Source organism: Megalobrama amblycephala, linkage group LG6 (genome assembly GCF_018812025.1).
Source record: "Megalobrama amblycephala isolate DHTTF-2021 linkage group LG6, ASM1881202v1, whole genome shotgun sequence".
NCBI classification, from domain to species: Eukaryota; Metazoa; Chordata; class Actinopteri; order Cypriniformes; family Xenocyprididae; genus Megalobrama; species Megalobrama amblycephala.
In genome coordinates this window covers 35,134,196-35,159,981 of record NC_063049.1, presented here as the reverse complement: position 1 = coordinate 35,159,981, position 25,786 = coordinate 35,134,196, and the positions used below count along the sequence as shown (strand labels likewise).

Here is a 25,786-nt window from a genome sequence, read left to right as displayed (position 1 = left end):
TGGGCAGGGTTCGGGCTGGCACCCAGGCTAAGCCACCTGGGGAACAGTGTCTCTTTCGCAGGTCAATACGCTTTTACTTTTTTTTTTTTTTTTTTTCTTGCGTACTTTGCGTATAGGGAGGACTGGCACTGCATATGGGCCCCCATACATCCAAGTGCTTTTTTTTTTTTTTTTTTTTTTTTTACATTTATTAATTAGTGAAGGGATTTTCAGGAATTTTTTTCTTCTGCTTTTTTTTGTAGGAGACAGATGAAGATTTGACCTCAGAGATTAAAGAACAGGAAGTCCATCAGGATTACCAACAGCGGCAGTTTCATGGCAGGGCAAAGCTTATTTCTATGGCAACAGAAAAAGTTCAAGAATGTCAGCAAAAAAAAGGAATTCTGATGGTTGAGGGAAAGCCTGGAGAGGGCAAAACTGTGTTCATGGTAACTGTACATTTGTACAAATGGCCATCTATATATTCATGTATTCATGCCCAGTGTATGATGAATTACTAGCAGTACACTGAAGTTCATCTAAACATCTCTCTGTATCTTTTGTTTTATTAAGGCTGCCCTGGCCCAGGCACTCAAAACCTCTGTCAAAAACAAGAAAGCCCCTCTTTGTGATGTCATATCCTACTCCACAGATGCTAGCCAGTCAGCTTGCAGTGTTGAGCAGCTTCTTCGCTGTCTTGTTCAGTGGCTGAGGAAAAGAAAAGATGATGTGGAATTGCCTCCAAACTCATCTTATAAGTAAGGAAGAATCTGATGTAACATGCGTTGTCATATGCAAACACAAGCAAACTCATTTCAGAATTATTCTCTTGGTGCATTACAGAGACTTGTTGTCTGAGTTCCATTTGAACTTGAAGGACTTGAATAAAGAAAGGCCACTGGCCTTGCTTGTTGATGGGGCGGACCGTATCCATGACGGTCGAGGTCAGAGGGTGTCAGAATGGATACCACAGCACATCCCTAAGGTGTGAGAGAGAAACCTGTAAACTTAAAGGGGTAGTTCATCTAAAAATGTCGTTCCAAACCTATAAGACTTTTGTTCATCTTCAAAACACAAGTGAAGATATTTTAATGAAATCTGAGAGATTTCTGTCTCTCCACTGAAAGTCTATTCACCCAAAACTCTGATGCTTTAAAACATTCATAAAGTGATCATTAAAGAAGAAATCCATATGAATCGAGCAGTTTAATCCAAGTCTTCAAAAGAAACACGATTGCTTTATATGATGAACACATTTAATTTAGGCTTTTATTGACATATAAACATTGATCAGCGAATATACATAGAGCACTCAAATATGGTATATGGAAGTTCAATCATGCTTGCTTTGATGTGCAGTCAATGGCTGCGGTTCATTACCCTTCAAATTGCGCAAATTGAAATTGCAAATTGAAAATACGCCCAATGGAAACATAATTTTCGCAAAAAACTCTCATATATCGCAAAACAATTTTAGTCACATAACATCAGTTAATGGAAATGCTGTCATTTTACAATGTTTTTTTTTATCAGCATTTAGAAAATATTGCAAAAGTTTTGTGCAAATCTGTAATGGAAACCTGGCTAATGTTTATATGTCAATAAACTTTCAGATAGACTGAATCGACATTCAGTGGAGGCAGAGAAATCTGTCAGATTTCATTAAAAATACCTTCTTTTGTGCTTCAAAGATAAAGGAAAGTCTTACAGGTTTGGGACGACATGGAAATGATGACAGAATTTTCATTTTTGGGTGAACTAACACTTTAAATAAATGTAGTTAAAAATGATCTCATTAACCAGTTACTGTGTTCACTGTCCTCTCAGGGTGTCTGTTTGGTCCTGAGTGTTACTTCAGAATCATCCCTACAAAACACTATTTGCAAAAGGAAAGGTGTCGTTTCATTTCCACTGGGGCAATTATCTTTACCTGACAAGAAGGAGATTGTGCAGAAGCAACTTGTTGGCTTTGGAAAGAAACTGGGCGATTCTGCTTTCAATAACCAGGTGAACTTTGCTTTCTTGCTGTTGGAATACTATAAGGAAAAATTGAGACCTGTTTTTGCATAGCTAGTGAATTCATTGTCGTGTTCCCCTGTAGCTTCAGACACTGCTGATGAAGAAAGGCTCTGGGAGTCCATTCTACCTCCATTTGGCCTGTGAGGAGCTCAGGAATTATGCCTCATTTGAGAAGGTAAAAAATAATTGTTAAATCATTTCTTTTATAGTGATCCACAAAATTGTATTTACCTTTAAAGGGATAGTCCACCAAAAAATGAAAATTATCCCATGATTTACTCACCCTAAAGACATCCGAGGTGTACATAATGAGGTGTATTCTGTATCTTCTTTTAGATGAACACAATTGGAGTTACATTAAAAAATATCCTGGCTCTTCCAAGCTTTATAATGGTAGTGAATGGGGCTTGAGATTTTGAAGCCCAAAAGTGTACATCCATCATAAAAAGTAATCCATATGGCTCCAGGGGGTTAATAAAGGGCCTTCTGAAGTGAAGTGATGGGTTTTTGTAAGAATAATATCCCTATTTAAAGCTTTATAAACTATAATAACCAGCTTCCAGCAAACATCCGTACACAAGTTGACATACAGCGGGAGAGTGGCTTCTGACCCAACGTAAGACTCGGGATGTAGGAGTAGATTAAGCTTGGGTGAGAGTAGACACCTCTCGCGGATAAAACAAACAGAGATGGGCAACTCTACTCCTATATCGAAATCCTCCGACATTTCTATTTAAAATTTCTTGTTTTAGACTTCTAATTCATGACCAGAGTTTTGTTTTGCTCTATCCTCTGCGCTTCCACATTTGTCAATAAGTCATATGTTGGTAGGTTACATTTCCCCCGTAAGTCAACTTGTGTACGGATGTTTGCTGGAAGCTGGATATAATTTATAAAGTTTTAAATAAGGATATTTTTCTTACAAAAACCCATTGCTTCGCTTCAGAAGGTCTTTTATTAACCCCCTGGAGCCATATGGATTATTTTTATGATTGGGCTTCAAAATCTCGAGCCCCTTTCACTACCATTATAAAGCTTGGAAAAGCCAGGATATTTTTTAATATAACTCCGACTGTGTTTGTCTGAAAGGGTGAGTAAATCATGGGATAAATTTCAGTTTTAGGTGAACTATCCCTTTAAGAAATGTAAAGTTGAACATGATGCTGGAAATTTGTCATTTAGATGAAGGACAGCCTCCAGTCTCTTCCTCAGTCCCTTGGTGAGCTGGTGCAGCGTAGTTTGCGGAGGCTGGAGACTGAATATTGCAGAGCAGGACTGGGATGGGCATTAGCTACTCTTGCTGTCAGCCCTACCGGTACAAGACCTTGTATTTATCGCTAACTTAGTTTGATAAGTCAGTTCACTTTTTAATATAATCCTTTAGTCTCAGACTAAAATGCATCTTTGAGCTGTTTTAAGTGAAAGTAACTTGCACTGACATATCTTATAATATGTCAGTGCCATCTCAAGATTCACACCAGTAATGTTTTTTTTTTTTTTTTCTAAGGTATGTTCATAAAAGCTACTTAAATGTCCTAATTGAACTAAGGCCTAATCCTGCCTTAATCTAAGCCCTGTCTGTGAAACCAGGCCATAGAGTTTTTAATGTAACGTTGTTAGAAGCTCAATTGTATGATGTTTCTTTTTTATTTAACAATTTAAATAACTGTTAACATTTTTACTTATAAATATTTAAAATAAGTATTTCTCATCTCTAATCTGTTTCTTCGACAGGGCTGCGCGAGAGTGATCTTTACACTATATTAAACATGTGCAATGATTTAAACTCCAGAGGTGGGCTGTTGTCATGGCAGGAGATTCTCCATATCACCAGGCATCCACAGAGCCGTGTTCCTATGGCAATATTCTCTCAGCTGGCACGAATTTTGCACAGGTACAGCACAGTGAAATATATGGACCTAAGAAATAACTTCTATTTTTGACAATTAATTATTTATTCTTATTTGACCGCCAGTCTAATTGGACAGTCTCGCGGTCAGGGGTCGGATGACCTCCTGACTTTGACTCATCCGGAGGTGAGGTCAGCCTTTGAACATCTGTACCTGTCTACTGAGGAGAGTAGAACCAGAAGCCATCTGATAATTGCTGGTAAAACAAGATGCATGCCAATTTTGATGCATTTTATGTGTTTTATACACTAAGATTTTTTTTATTTATTAATACTTAGAAAGTCAATTAATAATTTTATGCAGTAAGGATGCATTAAATTGATCAAAAGTGATAGTAAAGACTCGGGCCATGAACACTGAGAGCAAGTTGACTGAGTGTGTGCAACCATATTTATACGCAAGTATGAATATCTATATCTGCAGTACACTTCAGCAGATGATTTTCATAGGATACAAGACGAAGGCATTAGCTAACATGACATTAAAACATTACCATGGTTCAAAAATCTGTAATATTGATTTAATACATAAAAATACACAAACCAACACATTCACACTTGTGAAAGGTTATCTAATTTCTTTGGGAATTTAAATCTTGATTTTTACAAACAGAGGGAAAACTCTTGGAAAACTTTTTTTTTTTTTTTTTACTGTGAGTGACGACAGCATCTGAAGTGTTGACCATTCCAAGATGGCGGATGCGTGTCTGGAGTGGTCGAATGTGGCAGCCACGTAAACTATGTGACCCGCTCTGGCGAAATGAGTCGGAAGTCGCAACGTTCTATTTTAAGATATGGGCTGATAATGTGGAAAAACAATGAAAAAATAGATTTTTTTTTTTTAAAGATAATTTCAAAGAACAGACTTTCAAAAATAATCTCTCAAAGTTTCGTAGTCCAGATAATTGAGTAAAGGTATTTAAATGGCTATTAAATTTGACATGGTTTTACTAAATTCACTGGAAATGAACTTCTCAACTCCTCTGGTCACTTATGAGCATTTCCCGGTATCCCCTGAAACGTCACTATCTCTGCTCTCCAAATATGGTGTTACACGTTGTATAGAACCAATCAAAAAGCTTAGAAATGTAAACACACTGACATAAACGCTGATTTTTATCAATGGGAAGCCCCGTTTTGACTGACAGGCACGCGATTGGTCATTCTCATTCTGTGGTTGCATGAAAAAGGACGTGGTGACTGGCCACTTGGTGGCGCTATAACAGGAAAAAGACAGGAAAATGGCTATAACTACATCAGCCTTTGTCTGATTGACTTGAAAATTGGCATACAGTGTCTTTGTCCCAGGTGCCATGATTGTCTCTGAGGATATTGATGTATCTCAAAAACATGTCTGCCATCGGCCAATGGAGGTCTATCGGAATGAAACTCGCTGGGCCTGTTTGACTCATGACCCTAGAACAGGAGTGGGCAAGCTCGGTCCTGGAGGGTCACTTCCCTGCATAGTTTAGCTCCAACCCTGATAAACCTTACCTGCCTGTAGTTGTCTAGTAATCCTGAAGGCATTGATTAGCTGGTTCAGGTGTGTTTGATTAGGGTTGGAGCTAAACTCTGCAGGCAGTGGCCCTCCAGGACCGAGTTTGCCCACCCCTGCCCTAGAGGCCTGTGAGAAATTCTAAAGAAATTGGCCACCAGGGGGGCGCCTTCGCATTTTTTACACGTGTAAAGAATTGTGTATGGCACGATTTTTCACACGGTCACGACATTCATACCACATGGTAGAACTCCTCATTCTGAGCAACTTTACCTCTATGACCGCCGCTGTCCTTTGAATCGTTCGTTAAATAATGGAGATTATTTCAAAAACCAACTTTGTCCTAGGTTTTTGACTCGACCTCGGTAACTGTTAAAAAGCTTTATAAACCATATATTTCCTGTGGTAAATTGCCTCTATTGGCTGTAAATGGTCTTTTCCATCTATGATCAAGATGGTTACAGGCTTGCTAATTAAAACATTTTACCTTTATTAATTTGCTTAAAGGCCTTAAAGCTTTGAACCCCTATAATTGCTGCTCGCAACTATATTATATATTTGTTTCTATATAACTTTTTTTCCCAGCTCACCTTTGGGTGCGGTCAAATCCTCAGGGGAAGGACACATTTCTTCACTCTGACGCTGATATCCTGTCTCATCTCCCTGCTCACCTGGTCAGTGTCCCCCTACTCTCTTCTTCGATCTTTCAGCTTCAGTGTCTAATGTGTGGATACTAAACTCATAAGATATGTCTATTCTCTCTCTCCGATCAGATGGGCAGTAATCAGTGGGAGCCTTTGTGTTTTCTTCTATCGAGTTACTACTTCCTCTATGCTAATGTGAGGCATGGACTTCTTCACCAACTTCTGGAGACCTACATTTTGTTCAGTAAAGCCTGATGTTTTGTATTACTACATTTTTCTTTTTTCCTGCTTAGTTCACAGGTTCTCATATTGATTGTTTTTCATTTTATCCATTTAGCCAAAAAATATGGAACCAAAAAATTAACAGGTATTTTACTTTTATATTATGCTTTTGGTATGAATATGAAAACCCAACTAGACTGATATTATTAAGGACTCAGAATAGATGTGTACTGAAACTTCAAATTATAGTTTTTCCAGTAAACCTATACCAAATTCATGTGTGTTTTTCCAGGTAACCTGATGAATTTTGAAGACCGTCTCATTTTCCTGAAGCGACACAGCTTCCTCCTCTCCCAGTGGCCTGCTCTCTTTGTACAAACAGCTCTTAATGAACCATGTGACAGCTCTGCACATTTGTGGGCTGAAAGCATGACAAGAAATGGAGGGGTGCATGCTGTAAAATGGCTAAACTTCACAGATGCAGCAAAAAAAGAAGTCAGGTACTAATATTGTGTATGATTAATGGTATATTATTCTCATATTCTGAGTTTAACCATTCAGTTCTAAGTCCAGATTAATGATGGCTGACCTATAAAAACACAGTTAGGTTTCTGTGTGTCTTAAAAAAGTCTTAAAGTCTTAAAGGGTTACTTCAGGATTTAGCATTAAGCTTTGTATTAGTATAATACCACTAGTATTTTCGAATTAGCGTGCTTTCCCCCTTCATATCAGCCCAAGATGAGAGATTTATGCATTTTTATTCTGTAAAAAAGCCTCCGATGACGCAAAAATCGTCATTTTGCGTCATCGGAGGCTTTTTTGGCCAGAGGCTTAAAACTACAGCCAGTAATAGCAGGTAGTTCCGCATTTTTTCACCACGCCCATACATATGCGCGTTTGAGGTTACTCATGGACATAGATCAAAGATTTTATCAAAAGTGGGTGTCAATATATTTTTAAGCTTACAGTAATTAACTTTATTTTGTCTGCAGTGGTCAGTGGTTCACCTCGCAAATTTATCGGCCTCTGCAGTCATCTCAACCAATACAGCAACAGGCTTTTGTGGTAACGTTAGCATAAATAGATAAATAAACTCAGTTTTACAGAACAGAGGCTTTACTTTAATAACAGTCAACTTATATGCAACTTATATGTAATTGTCTATCTAACGTTACTTTGCTAAGTTTGCAGTTTTACTGCTACCTACAACACTACATATAGGCTACTGTGTTATCAGTCTAGTATCAGCGAGTCTTACCTCTGAGCGAATACGCTTAGTACCAGATGCCCAGGCTGTTCGTCCTCTGGGAAAGTGAATATAGATGGTATCGCGGTGTCCTTCAGAATGGTTCTCTTCATTGCAAAGATATTTGGTTCGTAGTCCTCGTGCTTGAAATGGAGACTACATATTCTGCGTTTTTTTAGGTTTTCTATAATAGTGTCATCTCCAAACTTCGGGTGTTTGATGGCCCGCAGCCACTGTTTACATCGCTCCAAATCTTTAACTTAATCGGAAAATGATGGAAACTTACTTGTCCTTTCCTGGTTTTGGGTGTACATCCAGGTACAAAGCAATTTAGCACCATTTCGCTGTAAATGTATGAACTAACTCACGATTTATTTGTTTGAATTTTCCTGAATGCCGGCTGTAACCGATAGGCGTGGTTTGGGCGTGGCCTCGCAAGGGTAGCAAAACAAGTGCATTCTGGGAGTTGTTGTCTTTCATCCACATTAGTCAAAAATACATTTTCTGCCTTTTCTCAGTCTAGAAAGCTCCAAATTCAAAAATAATTTCATATTTCTACTACATAAATGACCAATTTTAAATACACATTCATCTTTCCAGGGGTGAAGTACCCCTTTAATTTGCCTTTACACAAATTAAGGCCTTAAAAATGTATGCATTTTTAAACTCTAAAGTGTTGCTAATACAACTCATTGTGCTTCTTAGAAATTTACATTTAAAGAACATAAACATATTTTGTTCCCTTCAATTTATTCCTTCAATTTTCTTTACTTAGTCTTACAAAGGTCTTTAAAAAGTCTTAAATTTACCTTCGTAAAATGTGCAGAAACCATACACTTATGCATCTTTTAATTTTTATTTATTTATTTACTGTGTTTTTTTTTTTTAATTCTAAAATTTAATGATGTGGTTTCAGACTTCCTGGACACCACTATGTGCAAAGGTTGTTTATCTAGATATTTTCTATGCATTTTAATATTGTTTTTTTCTGCTCAGTGAGCTGATTTCCACCTTCCGCTCTGAACCAAGTTGTGTGGTGTTGAGTCCTGATGGAAAACTTGTAGCATTGGGAACCGATGAGGGAACACTTCACTTTCTGCATACAGAGACTGGACAGGTAACAGTTAACAGATGTAAACAAACACCTACTATGATTTTTGGCATTTTTAGGATAATTCAGTGGACATCACAATTGGCTTTTTTTCCATTACTTTTTTCAAACAGGAAGTGAAGTCATTAATGAGCAGTGCCGATGGCATCTCTGGATGTATCTTCCTTGGGGAGGAGCTTCTGGCAACAACCTCGTTTGATGGGCAGGTGGAGGTGTGGGATGTTGCGAGTGGTTGCAGGTATTTTATGTTTTTTCGGCTCATATGTACAGTTTACTTGTCAAAAAAAAAAAAAGAAAAAAAAGAACTAAAGTTGCAAACCTGTGCAAAATTTTCTGTCACTTTAAGAACTGCCCACATGAATGCCCACTCCAACAAGATCACAGGATGTGATGTCAGTCCAGACAAAAAACTCTTTGCTACTGTCTCATTAGACTTAAACTTGAAGGTAAAACCAAGAAAGAAATGATCTTAAATCTGAATTAAGTGTGGTGTTGTACTGTTCTGAAATATTCATCATCTATGTGGCCGTGCTCAGGTGTGGTCAGTGCAGAAGAGCTCAGAGGTGGCCTCTCTCATTAATCCCTCCCCTCTGAACTGTGTGAACTTTGACCTTGAGGGCCATCTCTTAGCAGTGGGCTGCTGGGATGGAGCTGTTCGCTTGTGGAACTGGCTTGAACAGAAAAATGTTATGGTGAGAAATGACTCCAAAGATGTTACCATGCCTGATACACTAAAACTTAATTTCCCCCTTTCAATTTTACAGACTCTGTTAGGTCATCAGAGTTCAGTGCGGAGTCTGTCTTTCTCTCCCTGCTCTTCCATATTGTGCTCGGGCTGTCTGTCAGGAGAAGTGCGGCTCTGGTCAGTGGCAGCAGCTGCATGTGTGGGCAGTTATCATGCTCACCGCGGCTCCACGCAGTCACTAAACTTCCTGCAGGGAGGAAACCTTTTGCTGAGCGCTGGACATGACAGTGTGGTGAGGAATATGATCTTACAATCTTAATTTACATCCTAAAATACTCTGTATTTTATATATTTATTTATTTTTTTCTAGGTGAATGTGTGGTCTGGTGGTCTAGGGCGATCTGTTGCTGTACTGGGAGAGGAAAAGGTACTTTCATGTTCTTAAATTAGAATAGCTATTTATAATAAGTAGTTTATAAGCAGTATAAATAGTATAATCGTTATTAAATATAACAATTAATTCAGCCTGAACTGCTTGATATACAGACTCCAAACCTGCCCCAAGGTGTGCTATCTGCTGGTTTTTGTAAACTTGTATACCTGAATAATGATAGTTAATTTAACTTTTTAGTTTAGTGTGAATTTAATATTTTAATTTGGGGGCCTAAATGAAGATAATTCAAACGTTAAATCATGGTTTTCCCTTTTTTTTTTTTTTTTTTTTTTTTTTTTTTTTGGCAAATAGCGATAAATGTGATCAAATTAATCATGTAATTGGATTATATTCTATGTTCTACTTATTACAGTGGGTACGGAAAGTATTCAGACCCCCTTAAATTTTTTTTGTAACCTTGGCCAGATCTGTGCCTTGCCATAATTCTGTCTCTGAGCTCTTCAGGCAGTTCCTTTGACCTCATGATTCTCATTTGCTCTGACATGCACTGTGAGCTGTAATGTCTTATATAGACAGGTGTGTGGCTTTCCTAATCAAGTCCAATCAGTATAATCAAACACAGCTGGACTCAAATGAAGGTGTAGAACCATCTCAAGGATGATCAGAAGAAATGGACAGCACCTGAGTTAAATATGTGAGTGTCACAGCAAAGGGTCTGAATACTTAGGACCATGTGATATTTCAGTTTTTCTTTTTTAATAAATCTGCAAAAATGTCAATAATTCTGTGTTTTTCTGTCAATATGGGGTGCTGTGTGTACATTAATGAGGAAAAAGATGAACTTAAATGATTCTAGCAAATGGCTGCAATATAACAAAGAGTGAAAAATTTAAGGGGGTCTGAATACTTTCCGTACCCACTGTATATGTATCTCAATAATGTATCTCACATCTAGTAAACCAACTATAGCACTCTTTACACTGCAAAGACTGTCACATATTGATTCTCATGCACAGCCGAAGCAGCTCTGATTTATATATGCTAAACCAGACATGATATTAATGAATTATTATTTGCAGGTACCAGTATTGCAGCAGCAACTAAAGCGCACCAGACGTGGAAATGAAGATGAAGCTAATGCTCTGTGTGTGGTTGTGGCCAGTGGCTACGCCACTGTGGGTTACCATGGAGATGGTATCAAAATGTTCAATTTGAAGTCGGGTAAATAAATATTTGCATCCAGCATTTACAAATGTGCTCATCCAGAAATACTCTGAGCTCACATTTAAACTGCTTCTCAATCTTGAGAAAAACATGAATGGAATAAATTTAAAGGTGCAGTAAGTGATTTCTGAGAAACACTATTGAAAGTGAATTGGACTGAGCACCAAAACACACTTGTAGCCAATCAGCAGCAAGGGGCGTGTCCACTCATGGGGGGGGGTTCCTGTGTTGCATAGCGTATTTATGAATTTGTGGGCGGAGCTATCAAGTTAGGGGAGGGGCGTGTTTGTTTTGGTGATTTCAAATCAACAGCGTTTCTCAGAAATTGTTTACTGCCCCTATAATAATAATGGAGAATACTGTGAGTAACCAGATGAAGAACCCATCCCAAAATGCTTTGTGCTGTAGGAGAGAAGGTCTGGGCCAGTGAGGAGCTGCAGGTGTCCATGCTTTGCCTCGTGTGGATGGAGGGAGGAGGGACAGAGCTGCTGCTGTCTGGGGGCATGGACTACCGTCTGAGAGTCTGGGAAAAGCAAGGCGAAAATCCGGAAAGCCTTGTGTCAGTAGGATCTTTTGGCGTGCAGAATGGAGCTATTCTTGCCCTGGCTCAAAACTCCACTTGTGTGGCATCTGCTTCTGGTCAGTGTACACAAAACATTTTGTCAATTGATTTTGGTCCATATTGGATATTTAATATTTGCATACTCTTTCAACCTATTTTTGCACTTGCATTATCTTTGTCATCATCGAAAAGCACTAATAATTTAATAACACTGTAAAATGTATATCCATTTTCATACTGTACTTTATATGTTGTAGTGGATTAATCAGATCATTTAGTAAACAGCTGGTTTTATTTGTATTTTATTTTTTATTTCATTTTATTTTATTAAAAAAATTAATTTTGTTTCAGATGACTTCACTATTGCTCTGTGGTTGAAGAGTGAATTGACTTCTAAGCCCTGGATCGTCCCTAAGGTGATGTGTATTCTGAGAGGTCACAATGGAGGTGTCACATGCCTTGCCTTCAGTCCTACTGGGAAAGAGCTTCTGTCAGGAGGGAAAGATCAGGTATTTGGTCCACTCCACATCTATCACTGGAAAGAATGGAAGAAAACACACAATATCTCTCTCACTCAATTTTTATCATAATCTCTTCCAATAGGCTTTGATGTTATGGAACGTAAACGCCTCCCCTCCAGTTCTTTCCCAGTCTTTTTCCCATTGCCATGGAGACTGGATTACGGGATGTGCCTGGACTTCGTCTGCTGTGGTAAGAAATCCATTTGTATAGTGCAGTTAGTTCATTTCAATAACATCTGACTCTGTGTGTCTGTAACCAAACGCAAAACCTCTCTCACACCTCAGCTTAGCTGCTCCAGTGACTGTAAGCTGCGGATGTGGGATATCCAGACAGGAAGTTTGCTCAGAGAGATCCTGTCTAGTTCATCTTTGAGCACATTGTGCTGTTGGGTAAGGCAGTTGCACCTTAAAACAAAGTGGACAAAATGTCACAAAGACGTACAAAAATGGGAACCTGTTGATATTTATGCACTTTTTAATGTCTGTAGGAGGATCTTGTTATGGCAGGCTCTACAGATGGACTGCTGATGGTTTGGAAGTGGGAATCAGGTGTACAAGTCACCAGGATCCAGGCCCACAAGTCCCGTCTCCATCACTGCACTGTTGTCTCTCAGCCACGTACAATGACTAATACACAAATATACACACAGACAGCAGCTTGATTTCTAAATAGTGTATCTTGCTTCTTAGCAAAACCATTTTTTGCATACAGATCTGGGAGACAATTTTAAACCAGAGGACTTATTGATAGCTTCAGCATCAGAAGATGGAACTGTTAAACTCTGGCATCCACTGCAGGTAACCAACTCTCATGTTTGTATCTTTTTCATTAATAATTTAATTATAATTTATTTAAATAAAATGAATTGCAAATCAGATATTTTAAATAATTCCCAGAGATTAATTCTAGAGATGCATATTGTTGATCAGTTGATACTGGATATTTAATTATAAAATAATTTTCCCCATATTTACATACATTTAGATGATCTTTGCAGCCATTAAAAATGCTCAAATTTAATCTTTAAAAAAACGCTAACAGTTTGAATACCTGATAAATGTAATCTTTAGCAAATCTTTATTTTTATTTTGATAAAATGGTATAAAATTTTAAAGGGTTAGTTCATCCAAAAATGAAAATTCTGTCATTTATTACTTACCCTCATGCCGTTCCACACCCGTAAGACCTTCTTTAATCTTCAGAACACAAATTAAGATATTTTAGTTGAAATCCGATAGCTCCGTGAGGCCTCCATAGGGAGCAATGTACACTTCCTCTCTCAAGATCCGATTTCAAAACACTGCTTCATGAAGCATCGGAGCACAGATGAATCGGTGTGTCGCATCATGATTCGGATCGCGTGTCAAACTGCCAACGGCTGAAATCACGTGACTTTGGCGCTCCGAACAGCAGATTCGACACACTGATTCATTTATGCTCCGATGCTTCCTGAAGCAGTGTTTTGAAATCGGCCATCACTAAATAAGTCGTTATTTAGTTTTTTTTGGCGCTCCAAAAATATTCTCGTCGCTTTATAATATTAATATTGAACCACTGTACTCACATGAACCGATTTAAATATGTTTTTAGTACCTTTATGGATCTCAAGAGAGGAAGTGTACATTGCTCCCTATGGAGGCCTCATGGAGCCATCGGATTTCAACTAAAATATCTTAATTTGTGTTCTGAAGATTAATGAAGGTCTTATGGGTATGGAACGACATGAGGGTGAGTAATACATGACAAAATAAAATATCAAAATAAAAATAAAGATTTGCTAAAGATTACATTTATTAGGTATTCAAACTGTTAGCGTTTTTGTCAAATTTTGAAAAATTTGAGCATTTTTAATGGCTGCAAAGATCATCTAAATGTATGTAAATATGGGGAAATTATTTTATAATTAAATATCCAGTTGATGTGTTTTTCAATTATGTTCTCATAGGTACATCATCATAAATCTCTGCATGGTCACAGTGCAGAAATCCAGGCTTTAGTGTGTAAAGAGGCCGGACTGCTGGAGTTTCTCACTGTCTCTGTGGATCGTTCCCTCAGGTCATGGAATGTCACCATGGCAGTGGGTATGGCAAAATAGTCATTCCCAATTCACTGAACTAAACTGTCAAACAAATCCTCAGAACATTTTGCTAGAGAACAAAAGCAGAATTTAAAGTGATGACAACATTGCAGTTTCTTATGAAACTACAACTGCACATCCACATATATATTTGATTGGCATTAATAATTATATACAATCATCCGCAGAAGCTCCTCCTTGCCAGAAAGGCGGCGTCCGAGCTGTGTGCTTCCTTGATACTGATGAGCTCACGGTGTGTGGTTATGACACAGGCAGATTGGAGATATGGCATCATAATTCAATGGTTTACTGGAAGAAGGTAATCATGGGTTGGGAACTGAGTTTATTATTTGTTAAACAGTTATTAAAAATATAGTGTGAGGGCTCTTTACCTTCTTTCAGTTGGAAATGTCTGAATGAACGGCTCTGTTTGTGTTGCACTAAGGTCAGTAATGGTGGCTTATGTGCAGTCACTGGTATGCCAGATGATCAGCTAGCCGTGGGTTATAGTGACTGCTCTGTAATTGTCTGGAAACTGGAGAGGGACACCAAGAAGTGCATTGTGGGGTATTGACTTTTAACCCTCTTCACTTTCATATTTTAGTTTTGCAAACTTGTTGCCGATTTAGAGAAATGTGCCATTTTACAAGGGGGTTGAGGGGCTTAGAATTAAGCATTTGAATAAAAGGTTTGTCAACATAATACCACTGAAGATGTTTTGCATTTTATGATATATATATTTATTATAACTTAATCTTCATTTCAGTCTTGAAAATGCATTTTGCTCTTGAATTCAGCAGCGTGATTACAGGCACAATAATATTTATTTCATAATAATGTTGTGTATGTGATTTTGGATTAGATCACTAAAAGGTAGTCTTTAAAATGTAATATATTATTTATTACAATTTATATTGTTAAATCTCAGAATGAATATCCATTTTTAATATTGTTATAATCTGTTTACATTCAACAAAACATTAATATTTATTTTGTTCCAGGCTCAATAAGATGTCTTCATACAAAGTGGAGACTCCCGTGAGCTTTTTGATCCACTGTAGCAGTCTGTATGGAGCATGTCTGAATGGAGAAGTCATCCATGTGTTCTCTACTACTCCGTTAAGCGAACAGATGTATTCTTATACGTTTTCATATTCCACATAATTTTTACCCATATAAAATATGTCCTGCACTCTTCTGTTAAGCCTTATTTTGTGATAATGTTAACATTACTTCATTGGGTAATTAAAAGTGAATACACATTACGTGTGTTTTGTTGTAAAGCTGGATGGACAAGGTACGTCCTATTGGCGTGATGGCAAATGATATCAAGGGCTTTTGGCTGTTGGGGCGGAAAAAGAGTACACTGTACATTTGCTTCCTTGTAAGTTCATCATCTATCATTATCATGTGACACTGACATTGTAAAAACTGTCTGAAAACTAAATGATCTGAAACGGTCTGTCTTTCAGTTGACTGTGAATCCAAATCAGCCTTACGTCTTAACCTTTTGTGACGATGTGGTGGGTGACAGGCCTGAGGATTTGACGGCAGAGGAGATGTGGGATAATATGCAGGAGGAGGAGCCGCAGCAGCAGGGGGAGGGGCCACAACAACAGGGGAAGGAGGAGCCGCGGCAGCAGCAGGAGGAGCAGAAGCAGGAGGAGGAGCCGCAACATCAGCTGGAGAAAACCAGAAAGGAACAAAGTGAAAAGCTGCGAATTTCAAGCCGGAAGGCGGCGCCGATTAGGTCCTGGATCACAGCTGCAGCAATGCAAAACGGTACACCTTTTCTTCTTACACTTTAATATATAGTATAAATAAATCAATTTGTCAGAAGGTCAGTAAAACGTGAAGAGAGCTATCTGTTCAAGTCCATATCTCACTTTTATTGTGAGAATGAATTACTTTTAAATATATTCACAACTGTTTGAGGCAGTTCACATCTAAGTAAACATTATAAACTGGTACATTCGTCTTTGCAAACGGGTGCATGATGATGTTATATTGAAGCGTCCATGGTGCTCCGCCTCTGCCTGCTACAGTAGCCATGCCCCAAACTCTCGCTATAGGTTGAGCTATACAGAGACTGACAGATCTGAGCGGACTGCACTCATAGTTTTGATAGTGCCTGGGAGGCTCAATGTTGGAAATTTTGGGGAACATAAACCCATGAATGGCATACAGTGGCATACAAATAGTAGTTAATGAACAATAAACTGGGTTAAGAGAATGTATTTTAACAAATAAAGAAAAAACTAAACAACGACCCATTGATTTTTAGTGGTCATTATGTGAACTGTTCATGACTTGATTTGGTTGTTTTCAAATCATGTTTTTTTTTTTTTCTTTCTGCAGACTTTTTTGTGTGTGGTGATTATAACGGGAACATATGGTTCAACCAGCCTCCTAATCTGTCCACCTGGACTGAAAAAAACCTGGCAAGTATCCTTTAGCTTTCCTGGTAGATTAGGGGTGTAACGGTACACAAAAATGACAGTATTGAAGTCACAGTTCGGTACAAATTTGGTACAATCTAAACAGTGGTTTACTTAACAAATTGTGTCTCTATCTGTAAATAAATTCAATTATTATTAAAATTTTCTTCCAGCTCTGCTTATGATGTAAACTATATACAGGGAGCCCTTTCTTGCTCATTAAGCCTACTATAATATTAAAGGTTACAATTAACAACAGAGCCCAAATTATTAAATTACGTTGCTATTTATTTTTAGATATAATAATCAACACACACATAAAAATTGTATGCAAACATTGACTTCTAAATCTGTTCATGATAGATTTATTTAAACATACATTAAGCATATACATTAAATAGTCAAGACAGGTTAAGTAAAATATAATGAATATATAGGCTAATATAGGGCATATATGTAGCGAAAGAGTTAAAGTTGCCCTAGAATCAAAATTTGAATTTACCTCGGCATAGTTAAATAACAAGAGTTCAGTACATGGAAAAGAAATACATTGAGTTTCAAACCCCATTGCTTCCTCCTTCTTATGTAAATCTCATTTGTTTAAAAGACTTCCGGAAAACACGTGGATCTCAACGTAACACCGACTGTTACGTAACAGTCAGGATCATTAATATGTATGACCCCAATATTTGCATATGCCAGCCCATGTTCAAGGCATTAGACAAGGTAATTGCACAGACAAGGTAAGCCAGCAAGAACAACAGCGAAAAATGGCAGATGGAGCAATAATAACTGACATGATCCATGATAGCATGATATTGTTAGTGATATTTGTAAATTGTCTTTCTAAATGTTTCATTAGCATATTGCTAATGTACTGTTAAATGTGGTTAAAGTTACCATCGTTTCTTACTGTATTCACGGAGACAAGAGTCGTCGCTATTTTCATTTTTAAACATGTGCAGTCTGTATAATTCATAAACACAACTTCATTCTTTATAAATCTGTCCAACAGTGTAGCATTAGCCGTTAGCCACGGAGCACAGCCTCAAACTCATACAGAATCAAACGTAAACATCAAAATAAATACTTTACTCACATAATTCGAAGCATGCATACAGCATGCATGACGAACATCTTGTAAAGATCCATTTGAGGGTTATATTAGCTGTGTGAACTTTGTAAATGCACTGTAATATAGTTGAGAGCTCGTGTGGCAGGGAGCAGGCGAATTAAAGGGGCGGCGCGCTGCCAAAATCAGTGTATAGTTAATGATGCCCCAAAATAGGCAGTTAAAAAAATTAATTTAAAAAAATCTATGGGGTATTTTGAGCTGAAACTTCACAGACAAATTCAGGAGACACCTTAGACTTATATTACATCTTGTGAAAAAGCATTCTTGGGCACCTTTAATTTCTCTAGCAAACTAGCAAGCTGTGGACACTGAATGGCATTTCTGAGGTAAATACATGACATATTGTTTACAAGCTGTTTCACTGATGTCTTTCCGCGGTTGAAACACTGATCGAACGATTACACAAGATACCTTTCAGTAAGTTGTACTGTATCTTTCAACATACCTTTTAGATGTTTATTCTTGTTTATTCTGTAACTAGCATTAAAGAGGAAGAGATGATCGTGTTTACTCACGCTCCATGCTGACGCTTGAAATGAGGCGCCTATAAGGCGATCTGTCACACCACATCAAAGAGCGACAAAACAGCATTTATTGTTTGGATTTTGTGATTAAATGGAAAGAATTTGGGGGATGAGACTTTGTTTCTTATCAAAAGTAACAAAACACAGAGCTTATTGCAATTATTCGTTTTTAATGGTGGTTAAAAGTGGTTAATGGGCTACAACTCTGTATTCGTCGGTACACGTGTACTGAACCAAAAGACGTGTACCGTGTAATGTTGCACCCCTATGGTAGATATAATGATCATATGTCATGAAAGTCATGGGTTGCTGATAAATTGGGGGGCTGTTGACTGGTCTCTAGGCACACACAGACAAAGTGAGTGTACTGCGGCTAACCGAGAGCCTCATCATCTCAGCGTCTTACGACAGAACCGTCAAACTGTGGGACAGACACACTAAGAAACAGGTATTTTTATTATTTCTTTCTTTTAAGCACAGTATATTGAAGGGATGGATTTGCGATCACCTCAACTCTTCCGCCATAGATACCAGTGTATATTCCATTTCCTTTCTCATTTTCAGGTCGGCATGTTTGTGTGTAGAGGCCCTGTCAAGGTGCTGGAGGTGAACCCTCATAACCCCAAGGAATTCGTTTGCGGAGATATGCAGGGTCAGCTGTACTTCCTGTCCTGGAGAGGTTGATTTCCTCATTGTCTGTACATTCGTAATCTTTAATCAGTTGTAATGTTGCATTCTGTACATTTTCATTTACTTGCACCCTATCCCTTTGTTTTGCACTAATGATACTATTGCCTTAAAGGTACAGTGTGTAATATTTAGGAGGATCTGTTGACAGAAATGCAATATAATATACATAATGTTTTCAGTGGTATATAAAGACCTTACATAATGAACCTTTATGTTTTTATTACCTTAGAATGAGCCATTTCTATCTACATACACCACGGGTCCCCTTTCATGTTTAAATCGCCATTTTGCGGCGGCATGATTCTACAGTTGCCCTAAACGGACAAACGCTCTACAGAGCGCATTTTGTGACCATGTTTTTGTTCTTCTTCTTCGTTAGTGTTTTTAGAGGCAGCTTGCATCGTCACTACGTTGAATACGCACGAAGAAGTAGTAGTAGTAGTAGTAGTCGACTGGTTTATTAAAAACAGAAACCGTTCTTTGTTAGAAGTAAGAAGAAACTTCATTGCTTGACTAGCTACTCTCTGCTGTCTCAGACAACAACATCTTTGTCCTGTGTCGGCCACCGTAGCTTCTCTGTGTGCTTTGAAAGGGAGGGGTGAGCGGTGGACTGAGCTGCTCGTTGCAATTTGCAACCTCACCACTAGATGCTGCTAAAATGTACACACTGCACCTTTAAACTAAGCCATGATATGAAGAATATTTGCTTTGTTTTTGTTATATGAAAATGACAACCACTTTTTATATTTAGTTGTTTTCAGTAAATTGAAAGGATTGTACAGGTATGAAAATCTTTTTTGGGTGAATAAACTGTCTGTAAGATCACATGGGGAGAAGCAGATGTCCACTGAATGTGCTTTGATGGTGTTCTCCATTGTCAAAAATCCATTGGTCAGGATAGAGAATTACCTTTACTTTATCCCATTCTTCTAGCAGCAGAGAGACTTCATTTGAAGAACTGATGAAACTACCATGTTGGTGCCCATGTGTGGAAATCATATGCTGGTCATTTTTAAACAGGCCTGCGGTAACGGCTTTCCGACGGCCTTTGAGAAAACCCGGAATACATACACTCCCCTCACAGGTGCTGTGAAGATTCCTGTATAAAACAAAGGTTAATTAGATCTATACAGAGAGATATTAACACTAAATGAACTGATTCACCTGTATTTGCATCATAGGTGTTTCTAGTGTTGAGGAAGTCTTGTTTGTAAATCAGGGTGTGTAAAACATTATAAAAGGGTCCAAAGTTCTGTGCTCCAAAAGAGGTCAACAAAGAGGCTGAGAAAAAGCCACTTTAGGAGCTAAAACATAGACTTATTCATTTAGATTACAAATAATTTCATTATATTTACATATCGTTCAAAAGGTTGGGGTTCAGATTCTTTAAAAATGTTTTTGAAAGAAGTCTCTTAAGCTCACTAAAGCTGCATTAATTTGATCAAAGATAGTAATATTAACAAAAACAGTAATATTGTGAAATATCTAGTGAAGGTCTTACGTGTTTGGAACGACATGAGGGTGAGTAATTAATGACATAATTTTCATTTTTGGGTGAACTAACCCTTTAATATCACTATGAGTTTCTTGAACCAACATCACATCATATTTCTTTTGTCTTATTAGTTGTGCTAAACTGTCTTGTTGCCATGCCTGGGTTTTGTAAGTGTGTGTATTTATGTATATAGTGTATATAGTGTATTTATGTATATTTATGTATATAGTGTATGTGCCTGTGTGGGGATATAGTGGGTATGGAAAGTATTCAGACCCCCTTAAATTTTTCACTCTTTGTTATATTGCAGCCATTTGCTAAAATCATTTGTTCATTTTTTTTTCCTCATTAATGTACACACAGCACCCCATATTGACAGAAAAACACAGAATTGTTGACATTTTTGCAGATTTATTAAAAAAGAAAAACTGAAATATCACATGGTCCTAAGTATTCAGACCCTTTGCTCAGTATTTAGTAGAAGCACCCTTTTGCTCTAATACAGCCATGAGTCTTTTTGGTGATGCAACAAGTTTTTCACACCTGGATTTGGGGATCGTCTGCCATTCCTCGTTGCAGATCTTCTCCAGATCTGTCAGGTTGGATGGTAAACATTGGTGGACAGCCATTTTTAGGTCTCTCCAGAGATGCTCAATTGGGTTTAAGTCAGGGCTCTGGCTGGGCCATTCAAGAACAGTCACAGAGTTGTTAGCTGTGTGCTTAGGGTCATTGTCTTGTTGGAAGGTAAACCTTCGGCCCAGTCTGAGGTCCTGAGCACTCTGGAGAAGGTCTTCGTCCAGGATATCCCTGTACTTGGCTGTATTCATCTTTCCCTCGATTGCAACCAGTCGTCCTGTCCCTGTAGCTGAAAAACACCCCCACAGCATGATGCTGCCACCACCATGCTTCACTGCTGGGACTGTATTGGACAGGTGATGAGCAGTGCCTGGTTTTCTCCACACATACCGCTTAGAATTAAGGCCAAAAAGTTCTTTCTTGGTCTCATCAGACCAGGGAATATTATTTCTCACCATCTTGGAGTCCTTCAGGTGTTTTTTTTTAGCAAACTCCATGCAGGCTTTCATGTGTCTTGCACTGAAGAGAGGCTTCCGTCGGGCCACTCTGCCATAAAGCCCCGACTGGTGGAGGGCTGCAGTGATGGTGCAGATGATCATCTCTGGAGCTTAGCCACAGTGATCTTTGGGTTCATCTTTACCTCTCTCACCAAGGCTCTTCTCCCCCGATAGCTCAGTTTGGCCGGATGGCCAGCTCTAGGAAGGGTTCTGGTCGTCCCAAACGTCTTCCATTTAAGGATTATGGAAGCCACTGTGCTCTTAGGAACCTTAAGTGCAGCAGAAATTTTTTTGTAACCTTGGCCAGATCTGTGCCTTGCCACAATTCTGTCTCTGAGCTCTTCAGGCAGTTCCTTTGACCTCATGATTCTCATTTGCTCTGACATGCACTGTGAGCTTTAAGGTCTTATATAGACAGGTGTGTGGCTTTCCTAATCAAGTCCAATCAGTATAATCAAACACAGCTGGACTCAAATGAAGGTGTAGAACCATCTCAAGGATGATCAGAAGAAATGGACAGCACCTGAGTTAAATATATGAGTGTCACAGCAAAGGTTCTGAATACTTAGGACCATGTGATATTTCAGTTTTTCTTTTTTAATAAATCTGCAAAAAATGTCAACAATTCTGTGTTTTTCTGTCAATATGGGGTGCTGTGTGTACATTAATGAGGGGAAAAAAAAGAACTTAAATGATTTTAGCAAATGGCTGCAATATAACAAAGAGTGAAAAATTTAAGGGGGTCTGAATACTTTCCGTACCCACTGTATATTTATATATATTCCCCCAGAAAATCTCCATTTTCTGGAAACCACTCTAGTGTTCACTGATAACGCGAGCAGAGGAATGTAGGTACTGGAGCTGGCTCTTATCCATGCACTCAATCTTTCTCTTTCCTCTCGTATGTTGTTATATGGGAGACAGGGGAGCAAGTATGTTGTCTCTGAATAATTCAGCTACACTATCTCTCTTGTGTGACATGTTTGCTAGTGTCCAGTCAGAGTAATAATGTGCACTTGAGTGAGAAGATGAAATAGTAGGTATGCTGGATAAGCATATTTATTAACTGTAAATTTAACATTTTTTGATCTATTTAAGGGGACAGTTCACCTAAAGATGAAAATTCTGTCATCATTTACTCACCCTCATGATTTTACAAACCTGACACAAAACAAGACATTTTTAAGTAGTTGGCAGTGTCTTTCAAGCTCCAAAAAGAACAAAAATAAAATAAAAATCATACTAAATACTGTCTTTTTTTAAATTACTTTAATTATGTTTTGTCTTTTGATATTTTCCTTAAGTAAATAGTTTTATATTGTAATTTGTGATAATTAAAATATTTATTATGTATTTTATTTCAGTGTAGCTAAAGCTGCAGATACTTTGTCAGTTTAAATGTTCCATTATTTGTCATGCCAGTAAAGCACAAATGAAAGTAAAGTATTTTACTAGCAACATTTTATCGGCAACCTCGTAGGCAAGTTTGACATTTTGAATAAAAAGTGGTGTAAAACTGTGAACAGGGCAAATTTAAATGATAGTCATTTAAAAACACCCCAGTAAATTATTTTCACAGTTGTTGTTAGTACAGGTACATCGAAGGTCGGAGAACACACAGGTCAGTGTGCCGGGAGGGACGTGTCAACAGTAAGGCCAAAGATGGTCGTGTTGAGATTATCAATTCTAGTTTTCCCCATACTTGCAGCATTATTATGCAACTCAGTAGTTGATAACTTTTAAACATCCTCAGGGTGTATCCTTTCCCTAGCCCAAAGTTTTCTAAGAGTAGTTTTATGTGAGTACCCTCTGGCAATCTGCATTCCCAGTGTGCAGCGCCACCTTCTCCCTGATTGATTCTGACGCTGCCTTCTGAGAAGAAAGGATATGAATCTCCCTAGAGTTTACTCTGATGCAGAGACATCCTGTGGACCTCGACGCTGCAAAACCTTGTTGACGCGAAGGGAATTGAGTAGTGTGCTTAACTGCCCTTCATTTCAGGGATAATAATGTCTTTCGAGGATATATATGTTTCACTCTTGTCATTGAAGCAATTGCAGCGTCATTAAAAGAGCACAGCAACAATTTAAAGTAGCATTGCAAAAAGTAATCAGTACAGTTGCTAAGATATAAACTATATGTTATAATTATACATTTTTATAAGCACAGGAAATGTAATTGTCCTTTACCTTTAAAGGAAAAATAAATTACTAAGATAAAGCCATTATAAATTATTATGGACAAACAGTTGTTTATGATGCAATCTATTTTATATTATAAAATATATAACATACTTTCATAAACGTCATACATTTTTCAGAACACTGGGCGAGATACGGAATATAAAGATTTTTCAGTAAAATGCAGAAAAAATAATACCTTTTGATAATCTGATCGAAAGACAAGCAGCATACTTAGTCTAGAGAATGACTTTGAAATAAATTCACTATATGTTAATTTCAATTTTAATTCTATAGATCTTATGTGCTTTTATGTTAAGATCAGAAAACACTTTTATTTCTTCCTATAAAGGCAGAGAACAAAATAGCTTAGATAAATTATTAAGCTGACCTCATATGACTTTTATTAAAGTATGCATATTGGAAAAGTTTCACAATCTTGGTCTTTTTTATTATTTTTTTATTTTAATATAAGAGTGTCTTTATTTTTTATTTTCCTGGAATTTTCATTTGATTGAAAAACTGCCCTTAATGTAACTCTATTCCACCACTCCATAGAGTTAAGTCTGTTCAAAACATGCTGTGAAGTTATAATGGCATTTGCTTCAGGGAAAGGCAAACCATTGCTCACGCTCATGACTGGAGTGTAGACACACTCCGCCAGGCCTGATGGAAACGAATGGCTGAAAGGTTTCTGGAGATTTACGCTGTGTTATGATCACACAAGCCCTGCATCCGTATTTTCACTGAACACGTGTGTCTTCTCATGTGTGAAGACTACTGGCTGATCAGAGTGAAAAATACTGACGGCGCCTAACGTGAATTTGACAGCTGGATGATTGATGGATAATTAATCTATTGATTTGTTCATATTTTTCATGTTTTGAGAGGTGTGTACAGAATGCTGGTGCCTCAGGGAATGGGTTTCTATCAGGAGAAACACGACCATGTGTGATAATATTTTTCTGAAACTAACCTTACAGCAGCACTTCTGAAGTGCTTTTACATGCTTAGTTCAGAACTAATGGTATAAGTGGTTTTAGCTTAGAGGATTGAGGCATTTCTTTCTTTAGGGTTTCAAATGATCTTTATAAATCTATAAAACTATTTACATGTGCATAGTTAGGCTAGCAAAATAAATAGGCTTATCCATTTAATTACCAGGTTTACTTTTAAAAGGGAGGATAAATGCCTTCCAAATCTTGTTTTTTTAATGCCCAAGGCCATGCATCTCATCAAACTTTACGGTATTTGGAAGTTCTTGCATAGATGCTAGGCAAATTACACAGATGCCAACATGAGCAGGTTGCGTGACATCCTCATCCTCAAAACTATGAATACAACTATGCAAGGTAAAAGAAAATATGACCTAGACTACAAATATGAATTTGCAATGAGAGTAAACATGGTTTCTGCCAAGCACGATGTGTTTTATGTGGTGGGTTGCATAGAAACGATTGAAATTTATTTTAAAAACACATTTTTAAACAGTTTAATTACTGCTAAACACAATTGTCAGTTTTCCTCTTCAGTCATGATAATAATTTTGCAGTTTTTGGGCCTATGTAGTTCATGGTAGTATTAGTAATTATTAATATTGGGTCATTGACAAATAAGGTTTTTAAAAGTGTCAAAAAAATATAATGGAGATATAATTAATGTTGAAGTTTTATTAAGTGTTAACAATATATAATATATAATGTAATATATATAATTTATATGTAATCAATTAACACTGTTTTTGTCATTTATTACAAGATGGAAAAAATGTGTCACCAAAAAAGTCGACCAGAAAAATCGAATGACGATATTTTCAAACAATGCTAACTGGTTGATATCTAGCTAGCTAGCTAGTTAGCATGCTGCGACTGCAACTCATCATCATTTGAACTACTTTTGGTACCACTTTTGACATTTTCGCAATAAATAAATTATTGTGATTACACTTGTTTGTCTGTTATTCTTTTATTTCTAACAGTATAGTTTTAAGAAATGGTAATGGGTAGGTTTAGGATTAGTGGCTCAAAGTATCCTTTTAATGTTATATTTTTACTAAAATTGTCATTTTCTTACACGTTTCTGTCCATTGTTTTATTCTTTTAACATTCTGTATGGGTATGTTTAGGTTCAGGATGGGGTTTAGGGATCTTACATTTATCTAC

The 25,786-nt window shown here is 37.6% G+C and overlaps 1 protein-coding gene across 6 annotated transcripts in view; it reads left to right on the top strand.

Annotated features, from left to right (window-relative positions):
• Positions 1-19,359, top strand: part of LOC125270583 (telomerase protein component 1-like) — a 118,778-nt gene extending 99,419 nt beyond the window's left edge. For 4 of the 6 annotated variants that reach the window (XM_048194327.1, XM_048194325.1, XM_048194326.1 and 1 more), the window contains 34 exons: positions 243-428; positions 553-737; positions 823-964; positions 1,807-1,986; positions 2,081-2,173; positions 3,181-3,313; positions 3,733-3,892; positions 3,974-4,107; positions 5,988-6,076; positions 6,176-6,290; positions 6,384-6,413; positions 6,561-6,768; positions 8,511-8,631; positions 8,739-8,863; positions 8,972-9,071; positions 9,162-9,317; positions 9,390-9,602; positions 9,681-9,737; positions 10,784-10,925; positions 11,337-11,567; positions 11,842-11,999; positions 12,094-12,201; positions 12,297-12,401; positions 12,500-12,629; positions 12,724-12,824; positions 13,958-14,093; positions 14,278-14,408; positions 14,535-14,656; positions 15,091-15,222; positions 15,374-15,473; positions 15,562-15,871; positions 16,448-16,530; positions 18,530-18,634; positions 18,751-19,359. In XM_048194327.1, the coding sequence (XP_048050284.1) occupies positions 243-428; positions 553-737; positions 823-964; positions 1,807-1,986; positions 2,081-2,173; positions 3,181-3,313; positions 3,733-3,892; positions 3,974-4,107; positions 5,988-6,076; positions 6,176-6,290; positions 6,384-6,413; positions 6,561-6,768; positions 8,511-8,631; positions 8,739-8,863; positions 8,972-9,071; positions 9,162-9,317; positions 9,390-9,602; positions 9,681-9,737; positions 10,784-10,925; positions 11,337-11,567; positions 11,842-11,999; positions 12,094-12,201; positions 12,297-12,401; positions 12,500-12,629; positions 12,724-12,824; positions 13,958-14,093; positions 14,278-14,408; positions 14,535-14,656; positions 15,091-15,222; positions 15,374-15,473; positions 15,562-15,871; positions 16,448-16,530; positions 18,530-18,634; positions 18,751-18,870 (4,641 nt within the window). In that variant the 3' untranslated portion in view covers positions 18,871-19,359. Of the gene's footprint in view, positions 1-242; positions 429-552; positions 738-822; positions 965-1,806; positions 1,987-2,080; positions 2,174-3,180; positions 3,314-3,732; positions 3,893-3,973; positions 4,108-5,987; positions 6,077-6,175; positions 6,291-6,383; positions 6,414-6,560; positions 6,769-8,510; positions 8,632-8,738; positions 8,864-8,971; positions 9,072-9,161; positions 9,318-9,389; positions 9,603-9,680; positions 9,738-10,783; positions 10,926-11,336; positions 11,568-11,841; positions 12,000-12,093; positions 12,202-12,296; positions 12,402-12,499; positions 12,630-12,723; positions 12,825-13,957; positions 14,094-14,277; positions 14,409-14,534; positions 14,657-15,090; positions 15,223-15,373; positions 15,474-15,561; positions 15,872-16,447; positions 16,531-18,529; positions 18,635-18,750 lie in introns of those variants that run through there. The other 2 variants (XM_048194330.1, XM_048194331.1) reach the window with 2 other exon arrangements.
• Positions 19,360-25,786: the final 6,427 nt, after the last annotated feature.